The 14,581-nt window shown below is 39.5% G+C and overlaps 1 protein-coding gene across 1 annotated transcript; it reads left to right on the plus strand.

The window, feature by feature from the left end:
* Positions 1-1,600: 1,600 nt before the first annotated feature.
* Positions 1,601-14,581, plus strand: RAB21 (RAB21, member RAS oncogene family). The gene is made up of 7 exons (XM_071767044.1): positions 1,601-2,068; positions 8,460-8,519; positions 8,705-8,812; positions 10,304-10,367; positions 11,150-11,204; positions 11,628-11,716; positions 13,101-14,581. Exons 1-7 carry the CDS (start codon positions 1,922-1,924, stop codon positions 13,238-13,240), a joined length of 663 nt encoding a protein of 220 aa, XP_071623145.1. The 5' UTR covers positions 1,601-1,921; the 3' UTR covers positions 13,241-14,581.

Genomic DNA, 14,581 nt, shown 5'->3' on the forward strand with positions numbered 1-14,581 from the left:
TTAAAAAAGTTGAAAACTACAAATCAGCTGTACTCTTCAGCACAATCCTGCGCATTTAAAAAGAACACCCAATGAACCTGCTTTTGTTGAAACCAGTAAAAAGCTACAAGAATAGGAAGGGGTTTTTTGCTAACAGTTTTCAAGACAGCCTTCCACACAGCCCTGTGCCTCACAGGTACCTTTGCAACCAGTTACACAGCTCCCCTGCAAGCACTTTATGCTTATGAGTATTGATTTCCATTGTCTCTGGCAACCCTAATCAGAACACAGTCTTACCTCCTTGTATTCTGCCTGAAAGAATACTAATGTGCCAATACATTTTGTGAATCTAATGCTGTTTAGTAATAAGGCTTCTTGCTTCAGGAGATTTATCTTTGTTCTCCTGGGCACATTATCTTTTTTTTTTTTTTTTTTTTTTTTTCCCCTCTATTCTTTCTCACACAACAGAGCATTTATAATAGCTGACAGAGAAAAAAGAAATTGTGCTGTGATGCCTTTTCACAAGGATGATTTTTCTAACCACTAAGTGATCACTAGAGAGAAGTTGGTTTGGATTGATTTGTGAGGACTGCTTTAAGTTAAGGAACAATATCCAGTCTTACCAAGCAGTTACATAGTTCTTGAGCATAGGAAACACTATCGGACTTTACAGGAAAACATCTTTTTGCTGCCTTTTTAATCACCTGCACCCACATCTGTTTTAAAGCATTTTTGTTACGGAGAGTTTTTGCAAACATTAAGATACTCATGCAACTCAGTTCACATGGATAAAGCCACTGAAACTTTGAACAAAACCTGTACTTCTGAGGTTTGTCATCTGTCAGTCGGAGGCTTTGGCCTCCTGCTCTCAGGGGAGATGCTTGGTCAGAGACATCTTGCGGCACGTGGAAGCCTAAACGCGACATTTAAAAGCAAATTCACACATGCATGGGTCTCTATCTCTCTATTTCTAGATACGGTAACGCCCTGTGCCAGCTCAGGTCTGGGGGACCACCTCACCGCTTCCCCCGCGGAGCCTTTCGGGGCACGGGGGGGAACATCTATGAGCTGCGCCGGGACACACCCGAGGAGGAGGACCTCTGCAAACAGCTACCTCCTCCCCAGCCACCCCTCTGGGTGAGGGAAAAACCCATCCGCTGTCAGGAGGGCATTCACCCGCCCTCCTCCTGCCGCACAAGCCCCGAGTGAGGGGCAGAGACGCCGCCAGGCGGCTACAATTGACTTGCCATTTACGTTTCCAATTTACTCACACAGGAGGAGAGCTGAGCCAACCGAACCGAGCCCAGCCCCGGCTCGGCATAGCCCACCCCCCGCCAGCCAGGCAGCTAGGCAGGCAGCTAGGCAGGCAGGCAGGCAGGCAGGCAGGCAGGCAGGCAGGCAGGCAGGCAGGCAGGCAGGCAGGCAGGCAGGCAGGCAGGCAGGCAGGCAGGCAGGCAGGCAGGCAGGCAGGCAGGCAGGCAGGCACCTCAGGAGGCTCTGCCCGACGTAGGGCCACTCCCCACCCCTCCGCCGCCTTTGGGTGGGGCCTCTTACCCCCTCTCCCCTCGCCCCCCTTCTGCCTCCGCCCCTCCCTATTGGTGGCGGGAAGGGCGCGTGACCGGGCGGCGCGTGACGTAGGAGGAAGAAGACGCCATTAGGGGGAAGGTGCTTTCGGCCGCCTTCAAACGTTGTAGCTTTTCGGCGCCCCTCACCTCGACTTCCGTCTCCCGGGGCCTCGGTGGCGCCTTCCCGCTTCCTCCCCGTCCCGCCGTTCCTTCTTTCGCTCCCCTGCGGGTCCCCGTCTCGGTAGGCGGCGGCGAGGGTGGTGGTGGTCGCAGAGGCGGCGGCGGCGGCGGCGGCGGCGGCGGCGCCGCCCCGCGGCGGGGGTGCTGACCGTTGGATGTGAGGCGGCAGCGGCCCGGCTCGGCTCGGCGGGGCGTAGATGGCGACGGGGGCCGGTGCAGCGGCCGGGGGCCGCAGCTTTTCCTTCAAGGTGGTGCTGCTCGGGGAGGGCTGCGTGGGGAAAACCTCCCTGGTGCTGCGCTACTGCGAGAACAAGTTCAACGACAAGCACATCACCACCCTGCAGGTGCGGGCCGCGCCGGGCCGGGGGCGGGCGGGGAGCCCCTACCCGGAGTTACTAGGCTAGAGCGAGGTGTGGGGGTCTGCTTCTCTTCTCCCTTTCCTTTGCACAGCTTCTAGGGTTGCTAGCTGGTGCCGGCCTGACCCTGGCCGCCCCATCGCGCTTACCGGACTGTCCCTGTTGCTCATGAAGCGTTGCTCCGTAACCCGCACCAGTGTTTCGGTGTTTGTCGTCTTGTTTTACTGCTTAACGGAGGCCTCGGTGACCACTACAGCTCCTTAAATGCGGACCTGCCGAGATTGCTGGATGTGCTAAAGTGCTGGTTCTTTTTACACCTGGTTACGCTTTCAGTACTTAAAGGTTTCGTTTTCATTCTGAATGCTGACTTCTTTTTTTTCCAGTTAGATCTTCACTGGAAGCATGATTTGAAAGCGATGCTGTTATTGTAACCATTGGTAGTGGACTGATTACTTTTTCATATGTGCTGTGTTTCTCTTCATTATAGTCTTCCTCAGATTCTCAAATCTAATACTTAAACTGCCTAGGTACTAGAGAACAGCTTTCCCAAAATCGTTTATAAGATTAAGGCTTCTGATTTAATACCAGAGAAGATTCTTTAATTTCTTGTCACATTATCTCTTGTTGGCCTGATTCTCAGCAGTAATGTCTGATAATTTATAATGAACTAAAAAGTGATATTCCACTTATGGAACATGACAGGGTGTCTGTTTGAAAGTAATGCACATTACCTATTGGCACTGAATGGCATGCACGCCAAGGTACAAAATAAAATGCTTAAGTGGTACCTGGTATCCAAAAATACGTTTTAAACTTAATGTTGTGGGTTGTATGTTAAGTTTTTTTGGATGTCTTGGCTTCCTTAACCTTTTTAATTGCAGTTGCACAGCATCTTTCTTAGCAGTTCGGAGCAGGTATATGAAAGTATGGTTTGTCAATTTAAATTAGACACTGCTCTGAATAAACTTTTTAAAAATAAACAAACTCTGACATCACATGGGCCATTAGTGGGTTTTGAGGTTCTGTGAGGTACGGAATACAGAGTTGGTGAAAAAAAAAAAAAAAAAATTGGGGTAGTTTGTAGTTTTGCCCTGTTCCTGCATATGTAGGGGAAGATCTTTTTGTATTGCCTATCTCAAAATTACTTAGTAGTGGAAGTTAATATTGAAAACAAGAAACTCAGAGGTTCAATAGAAGCAATACAGTCAATGTTTAATAAGTGGAATATTGTTTCATTTTTTCTATAAAGAGCTAAAAAAACCAACATACTTTAAACCTGTCCTAGAGAATCCTATATTCATGCTCTGCTGTTAGATTTACTGGGCATGGTGTAGTATTTACAGCAAGATGGTTGTACCTCTGCCATAGAGGTAATCGGTATTTGCCGCACTACAGAAATGACAAGAAGCATGTAGGTATCTGAAATGCAGTTGTAATTTTAACCTGAAGTGTAGTATCGAGTAATCATTTAAAGTGCATTGAAAGTATCATATATAGCTGAATTCTGATTCCATTTCAGGAAGAGTAGAGCTGAGTAGTTGGTTGTGTGATGCAGTTCAATATTTTTTTGGTAATCATGTTCTTTAAGTTTGTAGTGAAAAAAACTAAAGTTAGAAGCAAAAAGTGAGTTGGAATACAAACTTGGGTCAAAGATATCATAAAATGGACGTTTATCTAGATACTATAACCTGAGAGCTTTTTGGTTTTTTGTGTGAAGAGGGAGACAGTGTGCTTGTAGAAGAGTGGAAGAACATGCTTATGCTTGATACTGTCATCTTGTTTCTCCATTCTGATGAGGTTCTTGTTTGATACCTGCTCCTTTTAACTGCACTGTTTCTCAACTAATTTCCTTCTTTGTTCTGGGCCTCCTTCATCACATTTATATCTTCTTGATTGTCAAATACAGTATCATTTGTTGTTGGGTCTTAGTGTACATCATACATACTTGGAGGGTACAAGGACACAGAGTAATGAAGATAATACTTCTCACCTTATAGTTATTTCTAGATGAAATTTGCAATAATTTTGTTTCACTAGCAAATTCAAACAACCCTTAAAAATAACACAAGGAGAAACTAGGGTATCTGATTAAGCGGTGAAGTGACATTTATGCAAAACATCCTAATTTTAATTTTATTTAAGATTAAAGACTCAATCTGATAAGGTGGCTTTGTTTCATGGCATCAGTTCAAAGTATTGCAGCAAATGATTTTTGTTCTAGTAAAGCAAAAATTAGATTCACCAAAGGGGCCACAGTGATGTTAAGTGATTATGGGAATCATAGAGAACCTCTCTTCTTGGTAGCTAGTGGTCTTCTCCTATCCACAGTAATCTTTGACTTACAGACAAAAATACTGCATTTATTCCGATCTGATTGCAACAAAAGGGGTGGAGAGACAGTATTCTTCTGGAAACTTTGGTGTGGGTGAGCACAGGATATCTTTATACTGGTCAGTGTGAATCTTTTGTCTAATGTATACCTGTACTTTCCTATCTGAATTTTAACACTTAAATATTTTATTGTTGTGAAGCTAGCCTATGAATACCCAAATAGGAGAATTTATTTTGTGCTAGTAACAAAGTTGTTAGTGAAGGGCAGCAGTTTGTCTTCCCTCCCCTGGCTCTGTTCCCTAAAAGCTAGCTAGAGAGAAATGATGAACTGGAACTTCCTTTCATTGAGGTTAGGAGGCTGCCAGGATGTGTTGCAGTGATTTGTTAGCTTGAAGTCACGTACCTAGGATGCTGATGACCTGCAAATTGAAATTAAGGTCAGTCGCATAAGTTGATTCACATATGAAAAGAATTACCTACAGTAATGTGGAAAAGCTGATGCAGAAAAGGTAGGAATTTTTTGCAGGCAATAAATAGAGTCTATGACCTATTGTTAGAGCTGGTGGGACTATTAGAATTAGTTCCCATCGATTGAAATATTGAGGGCAGTGCTCTCATCTTGATAAAATAATTCTAAGATATAAATTGCTATCAAGTAAACTGTTCTGGAAAAAGAATCACAAAATTTCAGAATGTCAGGGGTTGGAAGGGATCTCTGAAGATGATCAAGTCCAACTCCTCTGCCAGCGCAGGACAAAAATGGGGTATAAACTTTGTTAGTTACTCAAGACAAATACAACTTTCTGTGTAGGAATCTATCAGATGTGGGGGGCTGTAACATAGCCAATCCAAGAGAGCCTCTGATGTGCTAATCATACTATACAGATCCTGATTACTTTGGTGGACTTGCCTAACCTGGAAAAGATGTCTTGGCTGTCTAAAATAGCTGGAGAGAAGATAGAAATGGAGAGAAGTTCAGTGCTATATGCACTATTCATATGCCTAGCTCGCTGTCTCTGAAGATGAAGAAGTCAAGAGGCAGGTGACATATACCTGCTTTTATTCAGTGACTTGCAAGATAATCTTTTCCATCTCAGTCTTCCTTATGCCCCTCTATCAGCTTCTAACAGGGACATGTGAAACTCTTCACTTAAAAGAAAGAATTAAAAGAAAAATATTTTCTGCAGGCTCATAAAGAGAATAGAATTCTGGCTCTTATAATGTAATTATCTTTTCCTTTTAAGTTTCAAAGTATTCTTTAGAGCAGTCATAAGATGCTAGATTCAAAATACTGAATTAGCTCCTTACTTCAAAGAGTTATCTCTGGAATAACTGTGGTCCTATGTACTTGTTGGTTTTTGGAAGTCTGAGGAGAAAATGATGTCACTGTAATGGCAGTAATATAGAAAGGAGTTTACTGATTTTACATTGAGTCACAACTTAGACTTAAATCTGTATTACTCATTATAGTAAGTTACTGAGAAATTAAGAAAACTGTTGAATCCTCTTTTTATATGTAGTAATGTAATGCTGTCTAGAGCACTGATTTCAAAGGCTTTGAGAGTCTTGGCAACTGACTTTTTCAAAATAGTGGTTAAGACTCTCCCTTCTTCCTTCCCTGTTGGGTTTCCCCCAGTTTTCTAAAAGCTATAGTCTTGCTCTTCACTTGTTTGCTTTAATTTTTTGGATTTGCTTTTTTTTTTTTTTTATTTGTTTTTTTGGTGTTTGTTTTTTTTTTGTTAGTTTGGTTTGGGTTTTTTGTTTTTATTTTGTCTCTAACCTCAGAGTTAGTGAAGAGAAGTAACCTTGCTTTTCCACTATACAAATGGAACTTGAAGAGGGAGTTTTAAAAAGTATTTATTAGATGTTTTATCTTTTGTGTTTGCCTCAGTGGATGTAAAATGCACTTTGCTGGTGGTAGATACACCAAAGTTATCCAAGAAAGGAGCCTGCTAAAAGTAATCCTCGAGTATATGAACATAATGAAGAAGAATGAAGTATTTATTCTGTAATACAGTATTGGCTGTTACTCTCAGCATGTTCACAAAGCTTTCTGCTCATTACTTACATTACAAACACCGGTTTCCAATCTTGTAATTCAGCAAGCTTTTGTCAGGTAAGCTTGATTAATTGAGCCTAACCATACCTTCTCATAATATGGTTTGAATGGTGGTGAATTAAAACTTCTAAGAAATGTCTAAGCTTCTGACTTTGAGACCATGTTGTAGTAGAACAAATTATGATATGAAGACTTAGATACTGATCTTCAGGGGCAGATAGCAGAAGGCCGTAAACTACTTTCTGTGGTTTTTGTTAAATAAATAGTTTTCCTGGTGAGATTTGCTGCTTTGCTGCTAAGCTGTTTGTTAGCATGAAAAATACTTTTAGCATGCCCTCTGGAAGTTTTTGTGAAGCTGACTAGACACCTCACTGAAGTCTTGCAGGGTAGCATTGAGCTGTAGTTATGTTGAATACAATGGTCATAATGATTATTTCTTTGCCATTTGCTCTTTGAAAGGTTCTTTCCTGTGGTCTGTCTTCTTTCTATTTGTCCTACTTATCAGATCTTGTGGAAAGTTTTGGAAGAAAGTACATTTTACTTCAAAAATGAAAGTTTCTTTAATCGTCTCACCTTAGGTTGAACAGATGCCAGAGATAATGCTGGGGAAGTAGCTCAAGATCAGGAGCTGCTCTAGCATTAAAGTCATATTGATGACTTCAATACAGGCAGCATCTCAGAAGCACTTTCAGAGGTGTTTAGGCTGGTGTAAATTGAACTACCATGGTGGTCTTTGTGCCTGCTGATTGCTTATATAGTTAAGCAGTAAGCTGGTCCAAGCAGCTGATCTGGCACATGGCACTTTCTGCATACATACCTTGTGGTCAGTTCAGTGCCTGGTCAGTGCTCATACAGAGAGCTTGTGTTGAGCTGCTACAGTCCAGGCTAAAATAACCTGGGTTGAACATATCATAAGATACCGAGTACTTGTTGATAGCTAAACACAAATTGAGGCAAAGCTGAAAGTAAAACTGAGTGTAACATAAGGAAAAAGACAGAAGGTAACCCTTGGCAACTGCATTGTCTGATGCTGAGGTGCTGAGGTGTTCCTGCTAGTCTTCAGAGAAACTGGAGCAGGTTACTAATGTATCAACTCCTTCACACCCTGTTTTAGCTTATACCCCTTTTTAGTCACTGAATTACATGGTTGGTAACAGAAGTGGTGTTTGAAATGTGGATCATGCAGGGCTGGAGAATAGACATGCACTTGAATTACTAAAATTAGGCTAGTCTTGCAGTATGCTCTGGTCCTGTGAAATGTTTCAAAAGTTAATGTAGTGTAATTCTTATATATGCTATTCTGAGAATTTTCTTATTGTGCCACTTGCTTTCCTTTTGTGTGTTAGCTAGGAAGGGTATTGCTGAGATTTCAGATACAATAGCAGAAAAAAACCCCAAACTACAACAAACCCAAGCCATACCATGACCAAAAAAAAGTCCCCCCAAAACATGTAGGAAGAGTTATGACATCACTTATGCAAAAAAGGGGAAAAGAATTAGAAGAAGAAACTTACCGAACACTAGTGTTCTGAGACTTTTTTCTATAAAATCAAACAATTTATTTTTTCTAGTCGTTCACTAATAGTGAAAAGAATTAACTTCGCTAGTTCCTGTAAATTAAAAATCCTGTTAGGCTGATTCCTACCAAAACTTTGTTTTCTCTTGTGAAATGCATCGAGCTCAGCTTAGACTTACCAGTATTGTGAATTCAGACTCCATGTAACTTTTATCCTTCCCAAGGTGTTCAAAACAGCACGAAAAAGATGTAATAAATGATTGGTTTAAGTCAAATTTACTTAGAATACATTCCTGGAAAACTGTAGTGAAATTACTAACTGGCTTCATACTGACTCATCCTTCTGGCTTAAAGAGTATTTTGATACACAAATCTGTCATTTATTGATTCAGATGTTTTTATTAGTAAGTTAATCTGAAGTCAAATGAGGCATTTGTGTGTAAAACCTACCTATAATCTGTTTTGTATTCCAGGCATCTTTTCTTACAAAGAAGCTAAATATTGGTGGGAAAAGAGTAAACCTTGCAATATGGGTATGTTACTTTCCTATTTTCTCTCCCCTAGCTAATTCAAATATTTTCCTGAAAAATTACGTGGGCTTGCTTGCTAGAACTCTAGTGTTAGGAATTTAATAAAGTAAATTTTCAAGGCGTTTTAAATTTCTTGAAGTATTTTATTTGCTTTGTGTTAAATGCTAACAAGTATATTTTAAATGCAGGATACAGCTGGTCAAGAAAGATTTCACGCATTGGGGCCCATCTACTACCGAGATTCTAATGGTGCTATTCTAGTATATGATATAACAGACGAAGACTCTTTTCAAAAGGTATTGGACAGATTTTTACCTCTGCAAAATGTAAATGGATTGAAAGCTAATCTGGTATACAAGTGTATAAATGGAAATCTTCTGTTTCCAGCAACTGTAATATATATTATATCTGCAAATTTAGAACACATAATGGAAGTATACACTTTATTAGTATTCTTTTGAAAACTGACTTTTTTCAGTCTACTGACGTTCTAGCAAGGTTTGTCAAAGACCATGAGAGAATTAAATGTATGGGTTACCTGTGACAGGTTACAAGCATAAACTATACTGTTGAGATAGTCTTCAATACTGATCTCTTCTGTAATAATCAAATTATTAATATTTTAAGTGATGGGACCTTTTACAGATATGAGAACTCTGAAATTGCAATACATGATGGTGGAAACATTACTTTCTCAGTGATATGAAGTATTTGAACTTCAAATCCTCATGAGAGCCTGTAACTTGATAGCAAATGATTTTAGTGTTATCAGTGATCACAGTCTCAGCAGGTGATCTTAAACCTGAAAACTGATGATGCCTTCCAAAGTGGGTTTGTCACTGATAAACTCATACCAAAACCAGGAGGACTTTTGTGTAGAGGGGTGAGAAATGGTGGTTATATGGGAAAGGCTTGGTTTGGCAGCAATGGAAGTCATATGAGGGTGTAGTTCCATGATGGCTTAAGCACTTAAAATAGTCTAAGTGTTGAGCAAGTAGACACTTGTGCTAGCAGTTAAAATCTTGCCCCCCATCTACAGAATTGTGATGACTTGTGAGTACTGCAACTTGTCTTTTCATGCTAAGCCCTACTTCGTAAAATTCATGATTTAAAAACACTTAAATTCTCAGAAAAAGGAAGGAAGGTTGATTTGCAGAAGTTAAGCATACGTGATTGGTATCATGTATCCTAATTATTTTTAGGTTCTTCAAGTGCTTGCTTCTCTTCACAACTTAAAGTTCCTTAAAATAGCAGTCCCTAGGTCAAACACAGTGATCATACAAGTACAAAGCATGACAACAGAATTGATCACAGATTCCTTACCATCAGCTTTTTCGACACTCTTGTCCCATCTGTTCTCTCAGGAAAAAAACATCTGTTATAATGTAACCTGAACAGCTCAGTTCAGGTACCTCTGCCTTTAAAGTACCATTTGTGATCTGTCAGTAAGTGCCTGTTGATAAAAGATCTCATGCCTGACCTAACGTGGCCAATGCAGTGAACTTGTTCTTTCGAATGGGACTAACACAAGTGTGGCGAGTTGTATTTCTGGAGTAATTGAACCATGTTGTCTTAAGTTTTGCTCTTAATTTCAACTGTGAACTAAAACATGCTCAACAAGAGCCATTCATAGCTATGTGAAGAGTATTTTTGTCAATCTGTGTTGTTTTAAACATGTTTGTTTCACATTTAGAGTAAAAAATTAATGAAGGAAATGGGTCAGTTCCACAGTGCCAAAGTTAGTACTATGTCATGTGAAAATAAACTTGTATCTCTTCTTTTTGCAGGTAAAAAACTGGGTTAAGGAATTAAGAAAAATGTTGGGAAATGAAATCTGTTTATGTATAGTAGGTAAGTGTTTTTTATGTGATTCTAATGATTGAATCAGAAATGTTTATTTTGATAAATAGCATCTTCAAAACATTGCTTTGATGTAGGAAGGTATTAAGTTTGTGTTAACTTCTAAATCCAACTGAATTTGAAATAGGAAGTTTCAGTAGATCACACTAAGGAAAATAAGCTAGTTTGGAAAAACAAGCTATTTAATGATATACCTTGTCAGAAGTACATGGTAGAGACACCTGCAAACCGTAGTCTTAACAAAGACAAGCCTCAGATATGTATTATACTTGCAAGTATTCAAACATCATGGTTTCTTGTTGCTGTCAGAGGCATAGACTAGATGCTTGTCTGTTTTGATAATCAAGTGTTTGGTGGGTGGAATGAGACTTAAAGCTTGGGTAGATCAATGCAAACAGTGCAAGAGAACTACTGGGTTTAGGCTTAAAATCAGCTAGTGATTAAAACACTGAGGAGGATAGATGTGTGGATATTCTACATAAACTAGCTCTGCAGTACAGACAAGCTGCTTAATTACAAAAGAAAAATGGAAGGCCAAATTGGTGGCTTATATGAAGTATCTAGCTATCCTGATCACTCTATAGAGGTAGAATTCATAAACTTCATTGGCTGTAAATGCTTGAGTGGAAAGGGATTCTTAAATAAAAATGTGCTGTGTAAGTCAGTCTTGACTGAGGCAGCTTGTAGAAAAATTATGGGGTACAATGTTTATGTGACTCCTTTCTTTTTGGTAATTTTGAAGTAAGAAGAGTTGAATAACTTGTTTCCATCAGGTAACAAAATAGACTTGGAAAAAGAAAGACATGTTTCAGTGCAAGAAGCAGAAACGTAAGTCACACCAATTATTAATAGCAACAGTCATTGCAGAATTATGTTGGAGTAATAATCTTGTGATGCTGTTAACAACTGGCAGGCATAAACTGGCAGTGCCTAGCAGGCTACTTCCTTAAGTGTTCTATTGGTATCTGAGTCCTGGAATGTCTTTACTGACTCAAGTGTGACTTGTGAGTTTTACAGGATCAAAGTAAACTTTTGCAATTTAAGTTAATTTCTAGACATGAAAATTTGTTTATTTTATCTACTGTCTTTCATGACTCATGGCAGTTTTAACCACGTAATTCCCTTTTTACATTAAATCAGCATGTGTCAAACTCATAACAAACCCCTTGTGATCATCTTTTTGCCACATGTAAAGTGGCTCAGGAAGATTGAATGCTTCAGTACGTTTAAGTTCTGTATCTATTCCTACAGGTATGCTGAATCTGTTGGAGCAAAACATTATCATACTTCAGCTAAGCAGAACAAAGGAATTGAAGAACTGTTTCTTGACCTTTGTAAAAGTAGGTGTTATCTAGTTTGTTGGTAAAGAGCTTGTTCACAAAAGACTGGGGGCTTCATAATGCTTAAAACCCTATATAAAAGACTTAATCTAAACTATTACTAAGAACTGACTTCATCTATATCTACTGCAAGTCACCCCAGTACTGTAACAACTGTGGAACCTTGATGTATAGATACAGTATTGCTGTGCATCAAAATATCTTTTTTCCACTTTGTTGGAGCACCTGTGGTTTCACTCAGTGTGTGTAATTAGTACCTTGAAATCAAACTTTGTGACTTGTCTCACTATTGCATGTTTCAAGCACTCTCTTTCAACCTATGAAAAAAAATCGCAAATAATTGCAAATAAAAAAACTTGTAACAATGAAAATTTAAAACAGCAGTCTATGTAAATGGTACAAGTCACGGAATGTACGATAAAACTTATCAAAGGGAAGTTGTCCTATTCATTGTGTACTTAGACAAGAATTTAAGCTAATCTTCTGCATGTCTGAAGAGTAGGTTGAGGTGTTTTTCTGTTTGTTTTTTTTGGGGGGTGGGGGTTGGCATTTATGTTGGGTGCGTGCTCTTCATTATTTTCTTTTTTTGACAGAATGTTTTTTATGTGTGTAACTCTAGCTCCTGAAAACATTAAATTCAGACATGAGTATCTAAGGTCTCCCTTAGCTGAACACAGGAGCTGCTGTGTTCAGTTCTGGGCCCTTTGCTACAAGAAATACACTTAGGTGCTGGAGTGAGTTCAGAGAAGTGCAACCAAAACTGGTGAAGGTCTGGAGAACAAGGAGTCCTATGAGGAGAGGCTGAGGGGAATTTGGGAATGTTTAGTTTGGAGAAGAGGAGGCTGAGAGGAGACCTTGCTCTCTACAGCTACCTGAAATGAGGTTTTAGGGAGGTGGGTCCTGGCCTCTTCTCTCAAATAATAATAGGACTAGAGGAAATGGCCTGAAGTTGCACCAGGGGAGGTTTAAACTAGATTTGAGGAGAATTTTACTGAGACAGTAGTTAAGCATTGAAATGGACTGCCCAGGGAGGTGGTGGAGTCCCCATCCCTGGGGGTATTTAAAAAACATGTAAATGAGGCATTTTGGGACATACTCTAGTGGGTGATACAAATATTGATAGATGTATTTTATTTGGCAAGGATGTTGACAGTTGGACACTGTGATCTTAGAACTGCCACAGCTGGAAAAGACATGTGATTCTGGATGTTTTGTGCTTTAAGAAGATTTAAGTATGTTCTTGCAGCTATGCCATGTAATACCAGAGTACTTAGTTTTTATAATAAATAGGGGATCTGAAGTTTTGTCCCTGTGCAAATAGATTAGGATCTAAGTCTTGGGTCAATTCAGTGGAATGTCACCTAATACATTTCTTCCTTTACAGGAATGATAGAAACTGCTCAAGTGGATGAAAGAGCAAGAGGGAATGGTTCCAGTCAGTCAGGAATAGCAAGGCGTGGTGTACAGATCATTGATGATGAGCCTCAAGTACAGAGCAGTGGAGGGTGCTGTTCTTCTGGATAATTATAAAACTGTGCATCGCTGCCCTCTCAGTATGAAGACTGCCATATTCCAAGTCACGCATTCTTTACCAATGGAGTAATAGAATTAACAGTATTTAAAAATTATCACATGTAACACGGCAGAGACCTTAAGCGCTAAACTAGTGGCATCTGTGACCAGAGAATTGGCATTTTCTACAGTGGTTAACAAAGCAATTACCAATGGCCTTTTTACATATTTTTCTTTAATGAGGAATAAAATGCATGTAGAAAAGACCTACTTAAAGGCTTCATTTATATTCTTTTAAATCAGATCATTATTTAATAACTTATATACACTGTTGTTGGAATGGTATATGTTTTTGCAGCTCTTTGTATTTTGTGGTAGATTGAATTGTATCACTTCTAAAATGCAATTTTTTTTTTTGTTAAGTTAGCAGATATTTGAAATCATGTTTTTGCTGGGCCTTCACAAGCTTGTAATTGTCAACTACTCTGATATTCTCTTCATCCTTTATGCCAAGCTGGCAAATACATTGTAAATTACATATTAGATATTTTATCTGCTTTTACAATTGCAGGTGCAGAAAAAAAGTACATCAGTCTTGTCAGTGATTGTGAAGTGAATAAGTCAGTGAAAGATGCAAGCTTTTCATGTGTATTGTTGAATTGCTCATTTTATTTCCCCTATTTGAAAACAGCTTTTTTTTACTACATTCATAGCTACATTTTTTTTTATCCTTTTCTGGCGAGCAGCAGTATTTAGAATACCACCTTACTGGCAAGTGAATGCTTCCTTAGGCTGGTTAATGTTGAGGCATTTGGCTCCCAGCTAAAACGGTTGATGCATGCATAGATCTTGCCTCTGAAATTATTTTGGCTTCAGAATATCCCCAGAAAGTCAAAGCCATTTTGACCCTCAGCTGTCTGGTAGCCAGTTAACCAGATGTGTGGGAAACTCTTAAGCTGGATTAATCAATTTATGTCCCAAGACAGCATTATCAACTGTTAACAAGCATAATTTTTCCCCTGTATTACAGGGCTTGAGTTAACAAACGAATTAACACTAACTAGAACTGCTTCTGGTTTGGAGTCATTAAGTGAAAGATGAAACTTGCCAGATCTATTTGTAGCTTTGGGGATATTAGACAGACTGAACTTACGACTTGCTCTTTCTCTGGTAAAGTGTTTTGAAGCCCATATAAGTTTTGGGAGGAGGGTTTTTAGAAACTAAGTGTATAAACTATTATCACAAAGGAACACAAATGGTGGTAGCAGAAACTTAAAAATGTTTTGTGCTCTGGCTTTTTTTACTAAAGTTGTCATGCTTGGGAAAACAGTAAAGGTGATGTCTATGACAGAA

This window comes from Heliangelus exortis, chromosome 1, assembly GCF_036169615.1.
Source record: "Heliangelus exortis chromosome 1, bHelExo1.hap1, whole genome shotgun sequence".
NCBI lineage: Eukaryota > Metazoa > Chordata > Aves > Apodiformes > Trochilidae > Heliangelus > Heliangelus exortis.